This window comes from Ahaetulla prasina, chromosome 4, assembly GCF_028640845.1.
Source record: "Ahaetulla prasina isolate Xishuangbanna chromosome 4, ASM2864084v1, whole genome shotgun sequence".
NCBI lineage: Eukaryota > Metazoa > Chordata > Lepidosauria > Squamata > Colubridae > Ahaetulla > Ahaetulla prasina.
The window spans coordinates 42548821-42567361 of record NC_080542.1 but is presented as its reverse complement, the minus strand read 5'-3'; the positions used below and the strand labels follow the sequence as shown (position 1 = coordinate 42567361).

General features: G+C 39.2%; 1 protein-coding gene across 2 annotated transcripts; it reads right to left on the bottom strand.

Annotated features, from left to right (window-relative positions):
- Nucleotides 1-722: 722 nt before the first annotated feature.
- On the bottom strand, nt 723-14237 carry LOC131198390 (keratin, type I cytoskeletal 14-like). Of its 2 annotated transcripts, none has more exons than XM_058182977.1 (8): nt 13661-14237; nt 10689-10771; nt 10429-10585; nt 6992-7153; nt 6772-6897; nt 4777-4997; nt 4172-4200; nt 723-930 (listed from the first exon to the last, which is right to left on the bottom strand). In XM_058182977.1, exons 1-8 carry the CDS (start codon nt 14153-14155, stop codon nt 833-835), a joined length of 1371 nt encoding a protein of 456 aa, XP_058038960.1. In that variant the 5' UTR covers nt 14156-14237; the 3' UTR covers nt 723-832. The 2 variants fall into 2 exon arrangements, with proteins under 2 accessions (XP_058038960.1, XP_058038961.1); XM_058182978.1 differs by having other exon boundaries at nt 831-930; nt 4773-4997; nt 13661-14236.
- Nucleotides 14238-18541: the final 4304 nt, after the last annotated feature.

Here is an 18541-nt window from a genome sequence, read left to right as displayed (position 1 = left end):
TTTTTTATTATGTTTACACTGTTTTTAAGTTGCTCCTGTCTAAACCTATAATAAACTAAACAAGCTTTTCTATTGCAGAAGGACTTATTCAAGAGTGCTACAGTAAGTATTCAGTTTGCAAGCAGAGGATCAATTTGAAGATTACACTAGTTTAAGTAGTCTTTCCTAACTGGTGTACTTCTATATGAGTGTGCCTATAGCTGTCACAATTCCCAACACTTATGGGATAGATATTCTGACAGATCTGGAGAGCACTGATTGCGTGAGATTAAACTAAAACTTTAAATTGATGAAATGCATGACAATGGTTTTAACTGGGGTGTTTTAAGAAAAATATTACCATGAATATGATTCTGGTGTGTGTTGTAATTAAGAACATATAGCTGTCTGTTTCATCGTCTTGCATTCATAAATGTTTTTCTGCTGGTTATTTTCCAGAGTCATCAAGAACTTTATGTCAGTGTCATGATACTCAGTGAACCTAACTTAATTACGGAGATAGAAAGCAGGTAAAAGCAGCTATAGATATTATAAATAGATATACTTTCTTGTACCTTTTGATTTCAAAGAATGAAGATATTATGAGATAGGCAACAATGCCCTATTAACTTTTCTCCATTGTAAAATCTATTTCAGAGATTCTGTTTTAGCACTTTATTCTGTCAGTTAAAATGAAGATTTTAACTGAAAACTTAAGGAATTTGTTAAATAATTCATTTTTTTAAATGAAAGGAAAATACTTTATTAGAGTTTGTGCAATAAACCAAAGGAAGTTCAAATTGTAAAAGAAGAAAACTGAGCAAGGAAAAGCTGATAACTTCACTATGTGGGTTTAATTCCCAGAGACATGAACTTGTTCCTGGGACGAGATCACTTTTCCATCTTTTATCTCCTCAATAATTGTGCGAATCTGACGGGTTGTTTTGGATCCTGCAGGGAGACAGAGGAGGAATCAAAACTTAATTGCAAAAAGGAAAATAGAAAACTGACAAAGAATTCCACCATCCACCATTCTTTTCTTCATCACTCAGCTAAACAGGATTTTCAAGGGGGAGAGAGGGAAGGAGAAGGTAGCAAGGCTAATGTTTCACCCAGGTGTTTTCTTTTTCAGAAGGCTTATACTGAATGTTTTACCATTTGAAAAGAAAAAACAATGGTCTGCATTGATTCACAGCTCATTGGATGTTGCTTTCAAGAATAGTGCTTTGATTACAGAAAAGAAGCTGTTTTCTTTTATACTGTTGTTTGATAATTAAATAATTTTTGGATACTTTTTCACCTCTAGACTGAGGTTGAGTAGTTCAGGATAATCTATTTGCTTGCAGGGGGAAGAAGAGAGGTGTTATCTACTTGTTTGCTTTAAGCAGCAGGCTTCTCGTCTGGAAGTATTTATACCAGGCTGTTTAATTAAACAATTAATAAAATAATAATAATCAGGGTAGAGGCAGAGTAGCTTAGGCTGGTTAGAGTTAGCCTGTTGGATCCAGTGAGAACAAAACACCTATACATTCCTAGCAATGCATGTTTATAAAGGCAACAGGGATTATTTAACTTTTTCCTAATGTGTCTCCCCCCCACCCTTCTCCTATTTTTCACTCAATCCTCTCTATTTTTCTTAGGCAAAGTAATTGTAACATTCTTGCAGAATACTTCAACAATGGGGCTTTTCAGTTTCTCAAAACATCTCCAGCATCAGCTCAAGTGTTCTTTGTCTTAAGAGGATCAGGAAGGATTTGATCCTGTTGATCAAGCATTGACATTATGCATACTGTCTGGTCCTCTTCTTTTTCTTCTACCAGAGTCAGAGCTCTGATGTGGGAGAGGTACCATAAGAGAACTCTAGTCTGAAAGAGAGGATTCAATGATAGATCTGCTGGAAGGGCAGATGACCCAGTCTGGTGAGAACTTTTAGAGGCCATAAAATTGTGCCTTTACAATTGTAACTAAAAAAATAAACAATAGTAATTGGCAAAGTTGTGACCGGATTTATGTTGCAATCTCTTTTCAAATGCATAAAATTTAAAGCCAATGCTTTAAAGCCAATGAAAGACAATGCTTTAATCAACCTGGGGATCTTCCCATTTCCCCAATATCCTTTCCTTCAGAGGTGGGTTTCAGCAAGTTCTGACCAGTTCGGAGAACCGGTAGCGGAAATTTTGAGAAGTTCGGAGAACCGGCAGTGACAATTCTGACTGGCCCCGGCCCCATCTATTCTCTGCCTCCCAAGTCCCAGATGATTGGGAGGAAATGGGGATTTTGCAATAACCTTCCCCTGAATTGAGGAGGGAATTGAGATTTTACAGTATCCTTCCCCTGGAGTGAGGTGGGAATGCAGTTTTTACAGTGTCCTTCCCCTGCCACGCCCACCAAGCCACGCCCAAGCCACACCCACAGAACCGGTGGTAAAAAAAATTGAAAGCCACCACTGCTTTCCTTCTATCCTCAAATTAAGTAACCAATTTGCCAGCTGAGAAAACTTGACATGCTGTGCCTTGAAAATAAGGCCAGTGAAAGTTTGCCTGCCTGCAAACATGAATCCCTCACTAAAAGCCCTCCAAGGCTGCCTATGTTATCTAGAAAGTGTGAAGCATGAAAGCTTGGAGCAATAATAGCAGTGCAGTTGTAGCTGCAGCCTGATGGGCAGACCTTCTGTTACAGCTCACTGGTGCAGATGACAAAGTCCAGGGTCCCCATGCTGTGAAACTTTAGAAGTTGCCAATAGAAATGTCAGAGTGCGCACAATGTGACTATGTGAGACAACCCAGGAGCAAATACAGTAAACAGGTATAACTGCCTAATGTTCTTAGGTGAGCCAATGAAGGTTTTCTACCATATAATAGGAAATATGGAGTTTCATTTATAGCAATACTCCATATCCTGTTTATTATATAATTCACTTTGTTCATGGCTTCTGTTGTGTCTGCACCCCCCGAGCTGGGCCTGCTGCCAGAAAGTGACTTGAAGCCAGGCCTGCTGCCAGAAAGTGACTTGGAAAGTGAGGGGAAAGGGCCATCAGGACCTCGGGAGCACCAGCTTCCCTGGCTCAGCTCCAAGAGCCAGAAGCGGGCCAGGTGGAAGAGATAATGAGGCCTCCATCCCCTGACTCTTTCCCCCCTCCAGGTCACCTACCGCCTTCAGACCCAGCTGATAGCAATCAGGCTTGGTTGGACCCTAGGTTTCATAGGCAGGAGAGGAGGGAACAACAGAAGCAGGGGTGGGGCAGGCCGAGGAAGTGCTGAGTCATGGAGCCACACCCCACAGGATATTAAGGCAGTGAGCATTGCTGTGTCTCTTCGTAGCCAGCAAATCAACTGATTAACTAAGAGCTGAAGTGACTCACCAGCGTTGAGGGAGATATCAGAGAACTTGGCAGACGTTCGCTATTCTGCTGCCAGAGCTGATAGTGCCAGCTAATTAAGCCATCACTTGGACGGAGGCAAAGGAGGACAGAACAGCTTCCCCCCAGTATATTCTACTCATTCCTGCATCTGCTAGCAGTGAGTGTTTCATAGTTTGCAATATCCCATTCCATCTTTCAACTACTTTATTTTCAGCTGGCGAGTACGAATTCATACGTCTATGCCTTATTCCTAAACTCCTTAACCATCTTTGGAAATTATAAGACATAAACTCTGTTCCCCTGTCTGTCTGCAACTGCAAGCACTCTACAAGTCTTATCCATCCATTTCTAACACAGCAAAAAAACCAAAAACCATTGGCTGCCAAGTGGGATGATAATGATGATGATGATGTCAAAGAAGAAATGGTCATAGTTTAACCTAGCCCTATGGCTGATGGAAGTAGGCACTTTTGCCCTCCTTAGTTGCCCTCTATGCAATATAGAATATTTACCTAACAATTGGGAAGTGCTAGATTCTTTGTAGATTGCCTTTTTCCAGACTCAGCCTGTCTTAATGGTAGGCTGGCCCTGAGATATAGAAAATGTTGTGAGGACACATCTTTTACCAATGGCAAAGAACTCAGTCTGGAGCTGAAGCAGGCAGGTATGGGTGAGGAGATATGGGTAAGCTGTTGGTTTGGTCACAATAACTGAATCATCATCTTGTCTATTTATTTTGCAAATCGAGATACTCCAAGAAGGAAACTTTTAAAACTAGAATAGATTCAGGCAACAGACTAATTAAACATCAAAACTCCAGTAGCTCCTTACCCTCTATGGCTGATGAGTACTGGGGAGTACTACATGAAAAGAAGAAAAACAAAAGAAGACCAATTAGAGAAACATAAAAAGCAATGCAAAAAAAAAAAAAAACCAAATACAGAAATGATTGTCAACATTGCTAGTCTTTAATAAGAAGGAAACAATAACACTTGATCTAAGTCTGATTTAATTCATGATAATTTCTTTATAATAAAATCACAGGAGCTATTTTTGAGTGCTGGACCACTTTAATGATAGTCATTACATTTTCATCTGTGGCCCAGTATTCTATTGATAGACTAATAAAGGCAAAGCATAAAAAATAAGATCTTGTTCGAGCGCCACCTTTGTCATTAATTATATTTGATTTACAACTATTGCAATCACAATAGCCCAACATAGTATATCAACAATATGCACTAACAAAAGTTTGAAATACTTGTGGAAAAGCTACAAAAATCATCTTAAATAATTATTGTTAGTTCTACTTTGCCATTAGAATATATTTCAGAAACCCTACAGTTTAGTGAATCCTTACTCTGATGGACCTCTAACCTTCATCATTTTCCCAATTAACCATTTTGAGTACAAATGATGGGATCCTTTTGACCTACTAATCTTCCTCTCCCTCCAGCAGACGACGGTAGGTGGCAATCTCCTTTTCCAGGCGTGTCTTGACATCAAGGAGAATCTTATATTCATGGTTCTGGCGCTCCATATCACATCTCAAGGTAGCCAGTTCCTCTTCCACATTGATGATCAGACCCTGGATCTGCGTGAGCTGAACACTATAGCGAGATTCTATGTCTGCCAAAGTCCCTTCCAGTGCTGCTTTCTGGGAAGAGTGGGGAATCAGAATCAGTGTTAAAAAGGAATATAAACATCATGTTTTGATAAACAAGTCATTGCAGCCTGGGCAAAACCAACACTAGGTTACAAACTATGATTTATTGAGCCAAATGGTTGGGTACACATATTATTGGAAGCCAAGCGCAAATCAACCTCAGAGTGGATTGACATAATAGTGGGGTAACAGAGAGTCCAAAAGTGCATGCAGATCCCACCCCAACAGTTGGTTATTAGCTGTCAGAGCTGCTAGGTTTTCCTCTGTATTATAAGAGTGTAATAACATTTTTCACTTTATTTGTACAGTTTTCATTTGACATTTTAATTTAATATTTTTAAGTTACTTTCTTAAAGTAATTTTTCTGTCCTAACCTCACCCACTTCTTTGTCACAGCCTTTGGTAGTTTTACTTCCAAAATATCATTCAAAGATCAAATACTCTGTCAGCCTAACACAATTGCCCGACTCTAGTTTAGCGCAATATGTCAATCCAACCTAAGAGTCTACCAAGGTTTCTGGTGTATTACTTACGAGAAAATGAATCCTAGGAGGAAATCTATCTCCCCCACCCCACTCACCTGAGAAATCTGTCTGCCTTGAAAGCTTACTCACAGGGGGCCTCAGAACACTCTTTGAAAATGATTTACCTATAGAAACTGAGAGCTTCTTGCATGTAGATTGATGCTATTGTCAAAAATGTACCATTCTTATATGTACAGTAACAATAAATAAGTGTTTGCCAAGAAAACCTGCCTCATTCTTCCTCACCTGTTTTCTTTATCTGTTTGATAAAGAAAGAATTGGCTTTTGAAACTTTGTTTGAAGGAACAGAGAATGTGGATAAAATTCTTTAGGGAGGAGTTTGACATTGTGGGTAATTTTTTAACTATGAAGTAGCCAAAGAGCATGTAGGAATTCCCCAGCTTTCATACCCCAGTTAATTTCCTGGAGCTAGAGGGAGAATAGGGAATGGTCTTGAAAGATAGAAAGAAAAGCCACTGTCAAAGCAATAGTCAGAGAAGCGTGGATTGAGCCAATTTCAAGAAACTAATATGAGAATGTTGTCCATGGGGTCGCGATGGGTCGGACACGACTTCGCAACTAACAACAAAAATATGAGAAAACATACAGGCCCCTCTCTAGTTCACATGAAGAGTGGGTGAGGGAGGAGGAAGCAAATTCAAACTTGCAAGATTCATTTTCCATAGCTGTTACAATATGTCCCAAAGGTGCTTTTTTGAGAGGCAACTCTTGAAAAAGCACCTTTGGGACAACCATGACCTAGATGACTGAGAATCTCCATAGACATTTAGCTCTTATAATAAACAGAATCCTGTTCTACCTGGCAAAGTTTTCTTGGACCTGTCTAGTTTACACACCTGACAACAACTTCCCTGGATTTCCACACTAGGACGACATTCTTAGGGAGGATGTCATAAAGGATTGTTAAGATTGGGAAGCCAAAAAGGCTTGGGTGTAATAGAAGGATATATAACAGAGAGCAGCAAAATAAGTGTACCATGCTGTATCACCTTCAACAGTAAAATCAGCTGAATGTTCAACAGGCTGAGAATGCAATAGAAAAAAACAATTTCACTCACAAGAGAAAAAGTAGCCTTCAACACAGGAATATAGAGCAACTCAGGGAAGAAACAAGAGCATTTCTGTCCTCTGAGTGAAACAGAAACATATTTTGCATCCTACTGCAGTCTTCTTATTTAGAATATAGAGAGGGTAAAACAAAAACAGTCTGGTTCCTGTACCGTGCTAAGCTGGGCCTGCAAGTCTATGTCTAATCCTTGAAGGCTGCGTCGCAGTTCTATGACTTCTGATTGGCCACTCTGCAGTTGTTCCGTATTGATGGCAACTTCTCGATTCAGCTCTTCAGTCTGTTAAGAAAGGACCACTGAAATGTCATGGCGCACATACAAAAAAAGTCAATATGCTTTCAGGAGGATATGTTCCTCTCAAGGGAGCCCCTACCTTGGTGAAGAACCATTGCTCAGCATCTCTACGGTTGTTCTCCGCCAAGCTCTCATACTGTTCTCGCATCTCTGCCAGGACCTTTGTCAGGTCCACACCAGGAGCAGCATCCATCTCTACAGTGATTTCTCCACCCATGTGGCTTTGAAGAAGTTTCATTTCCTGTTTGAGGGACACCGAAGAAAAGCTCTCCTATTATCCCAAGTAATATCAGTACCTACACTATTTCTAAAATAAGTGATGTTGGTTTACTTTATTTAGCATGGAGAGTTCCATCTATCATGATGTCTAATTTTTGCTTAATTTATTTATTTATTGACCCAGTCTACTTGGCCACCCACCTAGCCAAGAAACTTTATACAAACTTTATACAAAACTTTATACAAAAACTTTATACAAACTTTATACAACTTTATATATACAAGGGCCGTGGTGGCTCAGGCTGTAAGAAGCCTGTTATTAAAACACAGCTGCTTGCAATTACTGCAGGTTCAAGCCCCACCAGGCCCAAGGTTGACTCAGCCTTCCATCCTTTATAAGGTAGGTAAAATGAGGACCCAGATTGTTGGGGGGACAATAAGTTGACTTTGTAAATATACAAATAGAATGAGACTATTGCCTTACACACTGTAAGCCGCCCTGAGTCTTCGGAGAAGGACAAGATATAAATGTAAATAAATTAAAAAAAAAAAACTTTGGGTGGCAACCAGGATGAAAACAAAGAAATGTTTACTTTAATATTTGTTGAACATACAAAGAAGTTCCAAAAATAGTACATATAGATCAAACAGGTTATATTCCAAAAAGGAAACATTACAACAGATAAATGCTTTAGAATATATTCATAACAAGAACAATAAAAGCATCAGTAATCTTTTTAGATGTGGGGAAAGCAGAGCCTTGTCTCCCATAGTATCTACCCAGCCATCTGGATAGGTTGACAGATTCTGGATTTCATTGATTAAACAATGCCATCTATCAGGATCCTGGAAGTGCACCTTTTCTGTAGCATTGCCTGCCCTCTGGAACAAACAAGGCCTCCATCTTGCTGGGATTTCAAAGGGCAGGTGTTTAATGCTTTCATAGGCTCTTTGTCTAGGCCTTTGGCCAGGAGACCTGGCACTCCTTTTTCCCTTTGCTTGTTCCCCTCTGAGTTGGCTTTCTTTGCCATAATTGCTGTTTTGTCCTGTGTTCTGTATGTGTGTGTGTGCTTGTATTGTTCTTTGTTTTTAAGTGATTTTAACCTATCTAAACTGCCCACACTTACTATGAGTCAAGTGGCATATAAATTTAATAAATTACTATGGTTTGCCACACAGTCAGCCAAATGTTCAAATTGCATTTGGCACCTATCAAGTCCTTCACAAGAACCTGGGATAAGCAGGTGTGGATGTTTGATGGTGTTAAAGGATGTAAAATGTTCTCAGTAAAACTGCCCAGTTTGTAATTGACTGACGGCGATTTTTGTTAATACCAATGCTCTTCTTGTTGTGACCACTGATTAAAACAAAAGTTTTGGTGAATTTTCTGGATTCAAAAATTAATAGAAGATTTTGCACAGAAAGAATCCAGATGCCAGAAAACAAAAAGTGAAATATCTGAGATTGTGTCTGACAAGTTGCAATAAAGATATATTTCAAAATAATTATAATAAATTATGAAGACAGACACACACACACACACACACACACACACACATATATATATATATATATATATATATATAGAGAGAGAGAGAGAGAGAGAGAGAGAGAGAGAGAGAGAGAGAGAGAGAGAGAGAGAGAGAGAGAGAGAAGTAGAAAAAAATTAAAAATCTCCTGCCTAGAAAGAATTATGACTCTCAAAACATATTACCCAAGATATTGTTTTATTTCAAACCTGCAAAGAAAAATTAGTAGATGTATATGCAGCGGAGGAAATACAAAAGCAAAATTCATAAATTTACAGGATTCAAAAGGCAAAGTTGATTTTGCTATTCCAAATCTCAAATCTTATCAGCATGCAGGCTGTCATGAATAACAGAATGGATAAAATCCCAAATAGCAGAATGTCAATATTAAAAGGAACCAGCCTAGCTAACAGGATTTAGGTATTCGTAGGGCTTCATGGGTATTTATGATATAAGGAAGAAAAGAAGACAAAAATCTAAAAGGGCATATTCCAAAACAAAACTTGATAAAAAGATGGAACTCTTAAAAAAAAACAATTTCATGACTAGTTTCTCCACTAAAGTGCTTTTAATTCTGGGGATGACTATACCAAGAAAACTATAATTACATATACACATATGGTGCATTCTGGCTCCAGAAAAACACATAGCAAGAATTATTCAATTAAAGATGGATTTTACCTTCTGGTGCACCTACAAATAGCAGAAGACTAAAGTTTTTTCAGGGAGAAAGAAAGAGGGACTTTAAGAAAGATAACAGAATTGAATCTGAAAGAATCGAGTCCATCTTTAAGAAAATAACTGGTTCCTCAGAGGGCTGATGTTGTGGACTAAAAGTCACCCAGTCAGCTTTCATGCCTAAGGGAAAACTTGAACTCACAGTCCCTGGTTTTTAGCCTGGTATCTTATACATATAAATTGCTACTAAAATATAAAATAGATTCTGAACTAATTAAACATTGTACGATAAAATGTCTGCATATTTAAATTAAAGGTCTATATGCAATTCACACATGTAAATTCAATACTTGATTACTTGCTAGTGAACAAGTTGATACAGATAAAATAGAAAGAAGCACAATGCATTCAATGGCATCAGAATGCAGGCAATCTTCGATTTACAACCACAATTGAGCCCAAAATTTATGTTATACAGTGAGGCATTTGTTAAGTGAGTTTTGCCCCATTTAACGAACCTTTCATGCCACAGTTGTTAAGTGAATCGCTGTGGTTGTTAAGTTAGGCACACAGTTGCTAAGTGAATCTGGCTTCCCCATTGACTTTGCCTGTCAGAAGGTCACAAAACGTGATCACATGACCACGGGACACAGCAATAATCATGAGTCTGTTGCTAAGGGTCTGAATTTTGATCACTTATAACTGCAACAGTCATAAGTGTGAAAAATGGTCATAAGTCACTCTTTTCAGTGCCGTTGTAACTTTGAACAGTCACTAAATGAACTGTTGTAAGTCGAGAACTACCTGTACACAACTTGAATTACCAAATCAAGTAAAGAAGAGTCAGGAGCAGGCAAATCAAATGTAGCATGTTTATGTGTGAACCAGGCTAAAAGTCTTATTTTGCAAATAAAATCACGAATCCAGAGACTTGTGTGCACTCAATTGTTCAATAGCTGTGATGCAAACTTCGCAATAGGGCGTTAACTGCTATGAGTGCAAATATGTTATTGGATAAACTAATTACAAGTTCACACTCCCCATTTTAACAGTGAGTATGCTATGTGATGGTGGCAACGGGATATCTTACCTCTTCATGATTCTTCTTCAAGTGAAGCAACTCCTCAGTGAGAAGCTCAATATCCTTTTCTAGGTGAATCCTGGTTGAGGTTAGATCATCCAGCACATTGCGCAAGCCGTTGATGTCAGATTCAACACTCGTGCGCAACGCCTGTTCTGCCTCAAACCTAAAATCAGAAGGGATGAGTGAGTGATGATGAAAAATGTAGAGGAGACAATATTCGTCCTCATCATAATGAAGGCCTTGATGGCAACCCACCAAAAACTTACTTGTTTTTGAAATCATCAGCAGTCAGTTTTGCATTATCAATCTGCAAGAGGACATCAGCATTCTCAATTGTGGCAGAAAGAATCTGAAAACAGCATAGAAATGACTGGTTGAGATCAAGAGTTTCTATAGGAAGACCTTCACATTTGAAATGTTTGCGAAGGCGACGTCTATCCCTCATCTTAGAAAGCTCTAATCCTCAGCTCTTTAGGATGTTGAATAGAATAGAATAGAATTTTATTGGCCAAGTGTGATTGGACACACAAGGAATTTGTCTTGGTGCATATGCTCTCAGTGTACATAAAAGAAAAGATACGTTCATCAAGGTACAACATTTACAACACAATTGATGATCAATATATCAATATAAATCATAAGGATTGCCAGCAACAAGTTATAGTCATACAGTCATAAGTGGAAAGAGATTGACGATGGGAACTATGAAACGATTAATAGTAGTGCAGATTCAGTAAATAGTCTGACAGTGTTGAGGGAATTATTTGTTTAGCAGAGTGAGTAGAGTAGAGTTTCTATTGGGACTGTAATGCTCCAAAATCAACATCATATCTTAGTAAAAGTCGTATCAGCACACTGTTCCTTCAAGGAAATTCAGTGAAGCTCACTGAAAGCAATTATTTCACAACATTTTTCCTGGAGATGAAAGACTAATGCCACCTCATTCGTGAAAACGTCTCATTTGTTATACCTCCCACGTCAAAGTTGGCTTTTCCTTTAGTACAGGGGTCTCCAACCTTGGCAACTTTAAGCCTGAAGGACTTCAATTCCCAGAATTCCTAGACAATTTTGCTTTCTAGCTGGGGAATTCTGGAAGTTGAAGTCCTCCAGGCTTAAAGTTGCCAAGGTTGGAGACCCCTGCTTTAGGGCACAGTGATGCCTTGGAGTTGAATTAATAGAACTGAATGTAGAGAAATCTTTACCACTTGTCCAATATGATTTTTTTAAAAGAAGCCCTATAGATGATTGATCTACAGAAATGGATAAAATTCCCTATCCAAATGCAAGATGCTTTTAGCTTTTTCTGTTGCATAAATCCTGAATATCCAGGAGAAGATATATAATAGAGGGAGAGAAGAAACACTTGTCCATTGATTAACCCCGCAAAATAGTATTTTCCTCTGCAAGGCCATTGTAACATTGCCAAGGTATCTCAAATAAATGTTCCTATGGCATTGCTCCTATGTTCACTGTGAAGGTGTCACACAGAGTTTTTGAACTGAGTAACAAAATGTCTTAAAAGGTTTCAAGTTTAAAATTTAACAGACAGTGCAAGGCTATCAAAGTTAGCTTCCCATTTTAGTATATTGTTGCAGGACATAATTACCTGTACTACAGTCTACAGTAGATAATCAAGACCTACTCACAAAGTAAGATTTGTTCACTTTGGGCTATCTATATTTAACCTATAAATATGCTTGTTCTCATATTTATCACTCCTTTGATGCCTTGTCTACTTTTGTTTTTGTCTTCACGTTATCTCTCCCACATTTAGCTGGACTTTAGATAGAAATAATTTTTTACCTTCCCCTATAATGAACAAGGCTTATTTAAGCTTTCATGAATGCTAAAATAATCATAAAAAATCTACTGTTAGCATATTCAATAGGAGTGAAGTAGAAAACTTTTCAATTTATGTCCCAATAGGCATACACAAGACAAATATCCATATAACCCAAAATGCAGTGCTTTGTGAAAATATGCACACCTATTAGACTTTACAGGGTAGTTTACAAGTCCCAAAGTGTTCACCAACATGCAGTGGTAGGATTCAAGTAATTTAACAACCAGTTCTCTGCCCTAATGATTTCTTCCAACAACCAGTTTGCCAAACTGCTCAGAAACAACTGGTTCTCCCGAAGTGGTACGAACTGGCTGAATCCCACCACTGCCAACATGGGTATACACCTGAAAAGCAGGCACAAAAATGTTTATTGAAAACATTGATGTGAAGAATATTGCATCACACTGAAGAAAATTTGTTAGAAACATGTTATAAAGGAGAAAATAAACACAAAAACATATATAGATAATTTTTCATATTTCAGATAAATGATCTCATTGTAGATTGGAAACATACTGAATCAATAACTATGGTACAATTAAGTAAAGGCAATTTTTAGATTTCACAGAATTACAGAGACCATAACATAGTGGGTTGAACAGGCCATGTCATTTCTGCACAAAGTCAACCTTTGTTCAAAAATATTGACTTGTTCTTAACACCAATTTATTGTTCATATACATTTAAAAGACTAATCATTTAACATCTACAATGGAAAGGAATATTTTGTCCTGAAATTACAAGGAACAAAAATAAAAATGTAGATTAGAGGTGATAGCAGACATGATAGCTGTGTTCCAATATCTCAGGGGTTGCCACAAAGAAGAGGGAGTCAAGCTATTCTCCAAAGCACCTGAACGCAGGACAAGAAGCAATGGGTGGAAACTAATCAAGGAGAGAAGCAACCTAGAACTAAAGAGAAATTTCCTGACAGTTAGAACAATTAATCAGTGGAACAACTTGCCTGCAGAAGTTGTGAATGCTCCAACACTGGAAATTTTTAAGAAAATGTTGGATAACCATTTGTCTGAAGTGGTGTAGGGTTTCCTGCCTGGGCAGGGGAATTGGACTAGAAGACCTCTAAGATCCCTTCCAACTCTGTTTTCTATGCTGTTCTGTTCTGTTCTGTTCTGTTCTGTTCTATTCCATTAATAAGAAAAGCACTAGCCCTCTCCAGTCACACAGCAATTAAATTCTGGTTCCTTAAGACTAATTTGAAAAAGAGGAACCCATCAAAGGAGTCACTTTTGCTAATTGCTTTTCACCTGCTACAGTATCTTTTTTTTTAAATGTACTCTGCCGAAAGCTATAGCTAACAAGTGCTTGTGGGCACTTGTTACTTACAGCCAGAGGGTTATCATGTTTATAGATCCCCATGAAATTTTCTTGCCATACCTTGCTTCTCAGGTCCTCAATAATCCTGAAATAGTGGTTGTAGTCACGGTCTGGACCAGGTATCTGATTCTGGTACCACTCCTTAATCTTGACCTCCAGGCTGGCATTGGCTTCCTCCAATGCCCGCACTTTGTCCAGGTAAGCAGCCAGACGATCATTGAGGTTCTGCATGGTTTCCTTCTCATTCCCAGCTGGAAGGATATCACTTCCAGTTCCACCCACAAAACCACCAGTTAATCCTCCTCCAAGACTTCCACTAAGGCCCCCACCAAGGCCCCCAGCAAAGGTGCTGCAGTAACTGCTGCCCCCATAAGTACCACCTGAGGTGTTTCCAATCCCAGAGATGCAGCGAGCAGTAGAAACTGAAATACCACCAGCTCCACCGTAACTGCCAGGGGCATGGCAACCTCTACCAAAATGGACCAGGTTTTCCCCGCTACAACCTTTCATAGAGGAGGAGGAAGTGCTAGTGTAGTGCCTGATGATGGTGGACATCTTGCCGGGGAATGGAACCACCTAAAACACTGCTCTGTTCAATTCTGAAAGGACTGGAAAACTAAGAGTTCTCTCTCATTTCAGGCTGCTTTTATTCCCACTGTGGGGGCGTTATGTCAAAGGCCTTTTCTTTCCCTTGCATTCCCCAGAGCTTTCATCATCTCAGACATCAAAGCCAAGTTCTACAATCATCACTTTTTTTCCCCTCGGTGTCCTATTCATGCATTTGTCTTTCCTGCAGATACACCTTGCCTATAAAAGGTAGTTTTGTGTTTCCCCCCTTGGTCCCCAAGTGAACATTCAAGTATGGCTCAGAAACAGGACTAGGATTGCTCAAGGGTGTAGTTGAACATGATGGAATTTTTATGTGCGAAATGCACCCAGGGAAAGACAATGAAAACTGCAGTCTTGCAAGGGGGGAAACCATCACATCAGAAATGAAAGCCTAAGGCTCTCTGCAGTTATTGTACAAAATCTGGAAGGTTGACAGCTCGGAAGGATACTTTATAGATTGCAGATTTTACAGATTGCTTCTGTCCTTGTACGTTAAATGATAAAGTCATACATGCAAGTTGCGCAATTGCCAGTCAATAGTTTTCGTTTCAAGGCAAGTAATCATGGAAATTGAGGCAAAGAGCTTCTAAAGTAGGGGTCTCCAACCACCACGACCACCCAGCAACTGGGGCCCACTCAGGGGTGGGATTTAGCTTAGTTGTACCTGTTCGGGCGAATCGGTAGCTCCAACGATCAGCTGAGAGTGAACTGGTTCACTCCAAGGATTTGGGGGGCCTGCCCACCCGCCCCTGGCCTTTATTTCCTTTGTTTGAAGCCCAACTGATTGACGCAGCAGAGTGGATTGCCATGCCTCAGCTGTTTTTCTCACCGGGGCTGCAGTAGAAAGTAAGTTTTCAAACACACCGTGTGTGCGCTCAGCAAACCAGTTGTTACACTAGTTAAATCCCACCACGGGGCCCACTATCCTGAGCCTGTTCAGAACCAGGCCATGCGAGCACAGCTCCACTTGCACAAGTAGTGCACATTCCCATACGAAGCTCCATTTTGCGAGTGGCTCCTGCATCTCCCACTCACATTCCCCAAATGAACATAATTGGATATTTAAAATCCCTTTCTATGCATAAAGTTTCAAATTTGAATACTATTATTTAATAAGAGCCTATATAACTCTCCAGATGTGTGGTGTATTGCTGATGGCTGTGATGGATAGAATTGGTGGGAGCGCAGTTCTGCATATATGGAGAGCGCAGGCTCTCCATTCCTGATTTAAAACAGCTTTTTTCCAAAATTGGCAACTTCAGATGTGTGGATTTCAGCTTCCAGAATTCACCATCCATCCTGCTGGCTGGGAATTCTAGAAGTTGAAGTTAACACATAAAGTTGCTGAAGTTATGAAACACGACTCTGTAGAATAGGTGGTAGACTACTGAGTGGAAATGCAGCCTTTGCAGACCTTGATTCATCTTTGATATTCCTGTGTTTATCTCAGGTTCCCATAATAGTAATGTGTGAGATCCAATAATGTTTGTTAATGTACTTTTTTAAAAAGGGGGGATGCAAACACTTACAACTTTGCATAACACTTTACAACAATGATCATGAAGAGACTGTCATTCCCTGATGGACTGATCCTTAATTTAGAAAAGAACACAAGTGGACAAAGTAAATGGTTCTTGCATTATTGTTCACTGGTGGAAAGTTGTATCTTTATATTCAAATTATTTCCTGAAATAAAGGTGTTGCAGGGAAGTACTGATATCTGTGAAATCTGTGGCTGATATGTACAAATATGAAGTGGAGGGGTGGAAAATGCAAAACAGAACTGATAGATGAAGCTCATGATAGCTGCGATAAGGAATTCCATCATTACCACACTAAGCTTCTATCTCATCTAGGTGAATCACATTTAAAAGGTGAGCCATAATGGATTTATTTATCCTTTTCTGAATTCTTTCCTTAGCATTAGCAGCACCTAGACTTGTGGTGCAACACAACGTGCAACTCAGCTTTTACTGGAGAATATGGCATCCCTAATTCTGAATCTTGCCTTCTTAATTGCACCCAGAAATGTTTGGGGACTGACTGGGAAAGAGATGAATTCTGAACAAAACATTACAGATTTCTTTTATCAAGAAGGGCAACAATCCATCAGAGCAGAATCTGCTACAACATGGAATTCAATGCTGAGCAGGAAGTAGAGGAGGCAGGGGGACGATTGTACCTGGACTTGTAAGATTCTGCTAATGTAGCCTTATCATACAACAGAATTAGCTCATCTCGCCATGTTTTATTATCATACAACAGAATTAGCTCATCTCACCATGTTTCCTTTTATGATCCACCTGATTGTCTGGTAGTACAATTTACATTGAAATAACTCACAACAGGAAATCTCCTCAAGGAAGATTAACCTCAAGGAATAACCTCAAGGGAAATTATGCTAATATAAAGGAGGGGAAACTTATATTACAAATTATGTATGTTGAGTTGTGGGAAGTTTTGTAGAAAAGCTTTACCTTATTGTGAAAATTGCAAAAAAGGAACTTTTTATAGATTGTTCTTGTCATCATCAAAGACATGTCATAATTTTGTTCCTCTAACAGAGACAAACTGAAATCTATGGGATTTTTACTGTCTTGTAAATCACTGTGTATGCTCATTCCCAATACTTTTATCAAAGATCTGTATGTTTTTTTGAACTTCTCCTTCTGGCCCAGGAAATGTAGAGACAATTTACATTGAAGAGTTTTCTTCAACCTCACTCATTCCAGGCATGTTGAATTACAATTCCCATCTCCTCCTACCAATATGCAACTGAAGACCACAGCTTTAGTTGGCTGTCTTTGAGTATCAGACCAAGGCTAGGGATCTTTGGATTCAACTCCCTTCATTGATGAAGAAGCTCCTCTGTGTCACTGCATCAACCACTGATTCTCAGTGTGTACCTAATGATGCCAATCATATGAAGACCCAAAGGAGGGACACAATGGATTCTATTAATTCCTTGCTTTGTGGTTCTAAAGTTTGTTTCAACATGAGGCATGTCCATAAACATTGCTCTGTTATCATATCCTGACATATGAATAAAAAAAAATGGAACAGGAAACAGATCTAGAAAACCAGGCATAATTGATTCTGAAATATAGGACCTAATACCAAAGAATCATAGCCATTGGTCCTGATGTCTCTGGCCCTCATCTAGAGTCTTGATTGAAAGCATTGCTAGCTAGTATCATGTCAAATGTATGAAGGCAGAGTGCCTGATTGGACACCTTGGATAGGACTATCTACTCTGAAGATTCTAGCTTCTAAATCATCTGACTTCTGCAATCAGAGCTAGCTAAGTTGAGAACTTAAAGCATACAAAAATCTATCTGAGAACAAGCAAGTGGCGGAACATTGGTGGCAGCATAGCCACATTTAGTACTTTCATGTCTTGACCAAAGAGTGCCAGCCCATATAAGCGAACGTAGCAATTGCCTAGGACACCAAGTTAACTAGGGTGCCAAAGCCCAAAAGGAAAAAATGAATAAAACTACATACTAGGGGACAGCAATGATTGCATGTTTTCACCTAGAGTCCCAGGTACTCAAGCAGATTTAATGCTGCCACTGGACTTGACTACAAATCTATATTTGACAAACTCAGTATATCTTATGAACCAGACAATACTTTCAGCTTGGTTCATTTAGGTTCAGCTACCAGAAAGAAACTTTACTCATCTGAAACTTGCCCTATTGATTTCAATTGTGAGTTCCTCCGTTTGCTGATATTAGTGACTTTGTAAAGTTTTGTCAGCCAGAACACCTGCAGCTATTTTGGTCTACAGCAGGTGTGGGAAATCTACAGCCTATCATTTCTCATCCACATAGCCCCCAAAGCACTCTCAGTTCAAACTGAAACTACACATTTCCAGATGAACTACCTTCCTCATTCAGTTTGCAAAGGAGAGACCTAAATAGGAACATGAGGTCTCTGGAGAATTTAACATACTTCTTTTGCCCCCGAAATCCCCTAACCTAACTCTTTAATGTGCTGGAAAATTCACCTTTCCCTTCTCATCTCAGAAGCCAAAGACAATTAAAACCCCCAAATACCACTCCTGACAGCAAAAAGACGTTAAACAATGGCTAGATTTACCCAATGTGCAACTCTATGAAGTGCTTAGCCATGTTTCTTAAATCACAGTGGCTGGGTTCATTATACAAAGCAGTAAATTATAAATGGGGTATCTGCAGTCCCCCCCCCTTTAAGTCACACTACACCAATCAGATGTGGGATTTCAATTTCCAGAATTCCCCCCATCCAATATGTCCATTGTTGAGAATTCAGTAACCTGAAATCCACATATATGGTAAATGTCCTTCTTAC

What these genes read in the sequence shown, in the direction of transcription:
- LOC131198390 (XM_058182977.1), bottom strand. Translation starts at nt 14,155, where the DNA reads ATGTCCACCATCATCAGGCACTACACTAGCACTTCCTCCTCCTCTATG. An exon ending in TGAAGAAGAATCATGAAGAG is followed by an intron (nt 7,154 to 10,428) that starts GTAAGATATCCC and finishes TCCCTCAAACAG; the next exon opens with GAAATGAAACTTCTTCAAAG. An exon ending in AGCAATGGTTCTTCACCAAG is followed by an intron (nt 6,898 to 6,991) that starts GTAGGGGCTCCC and finishes CTTTCTTAACAG; the next exon opens with ACTGAAGAGCTGAATCGAGA.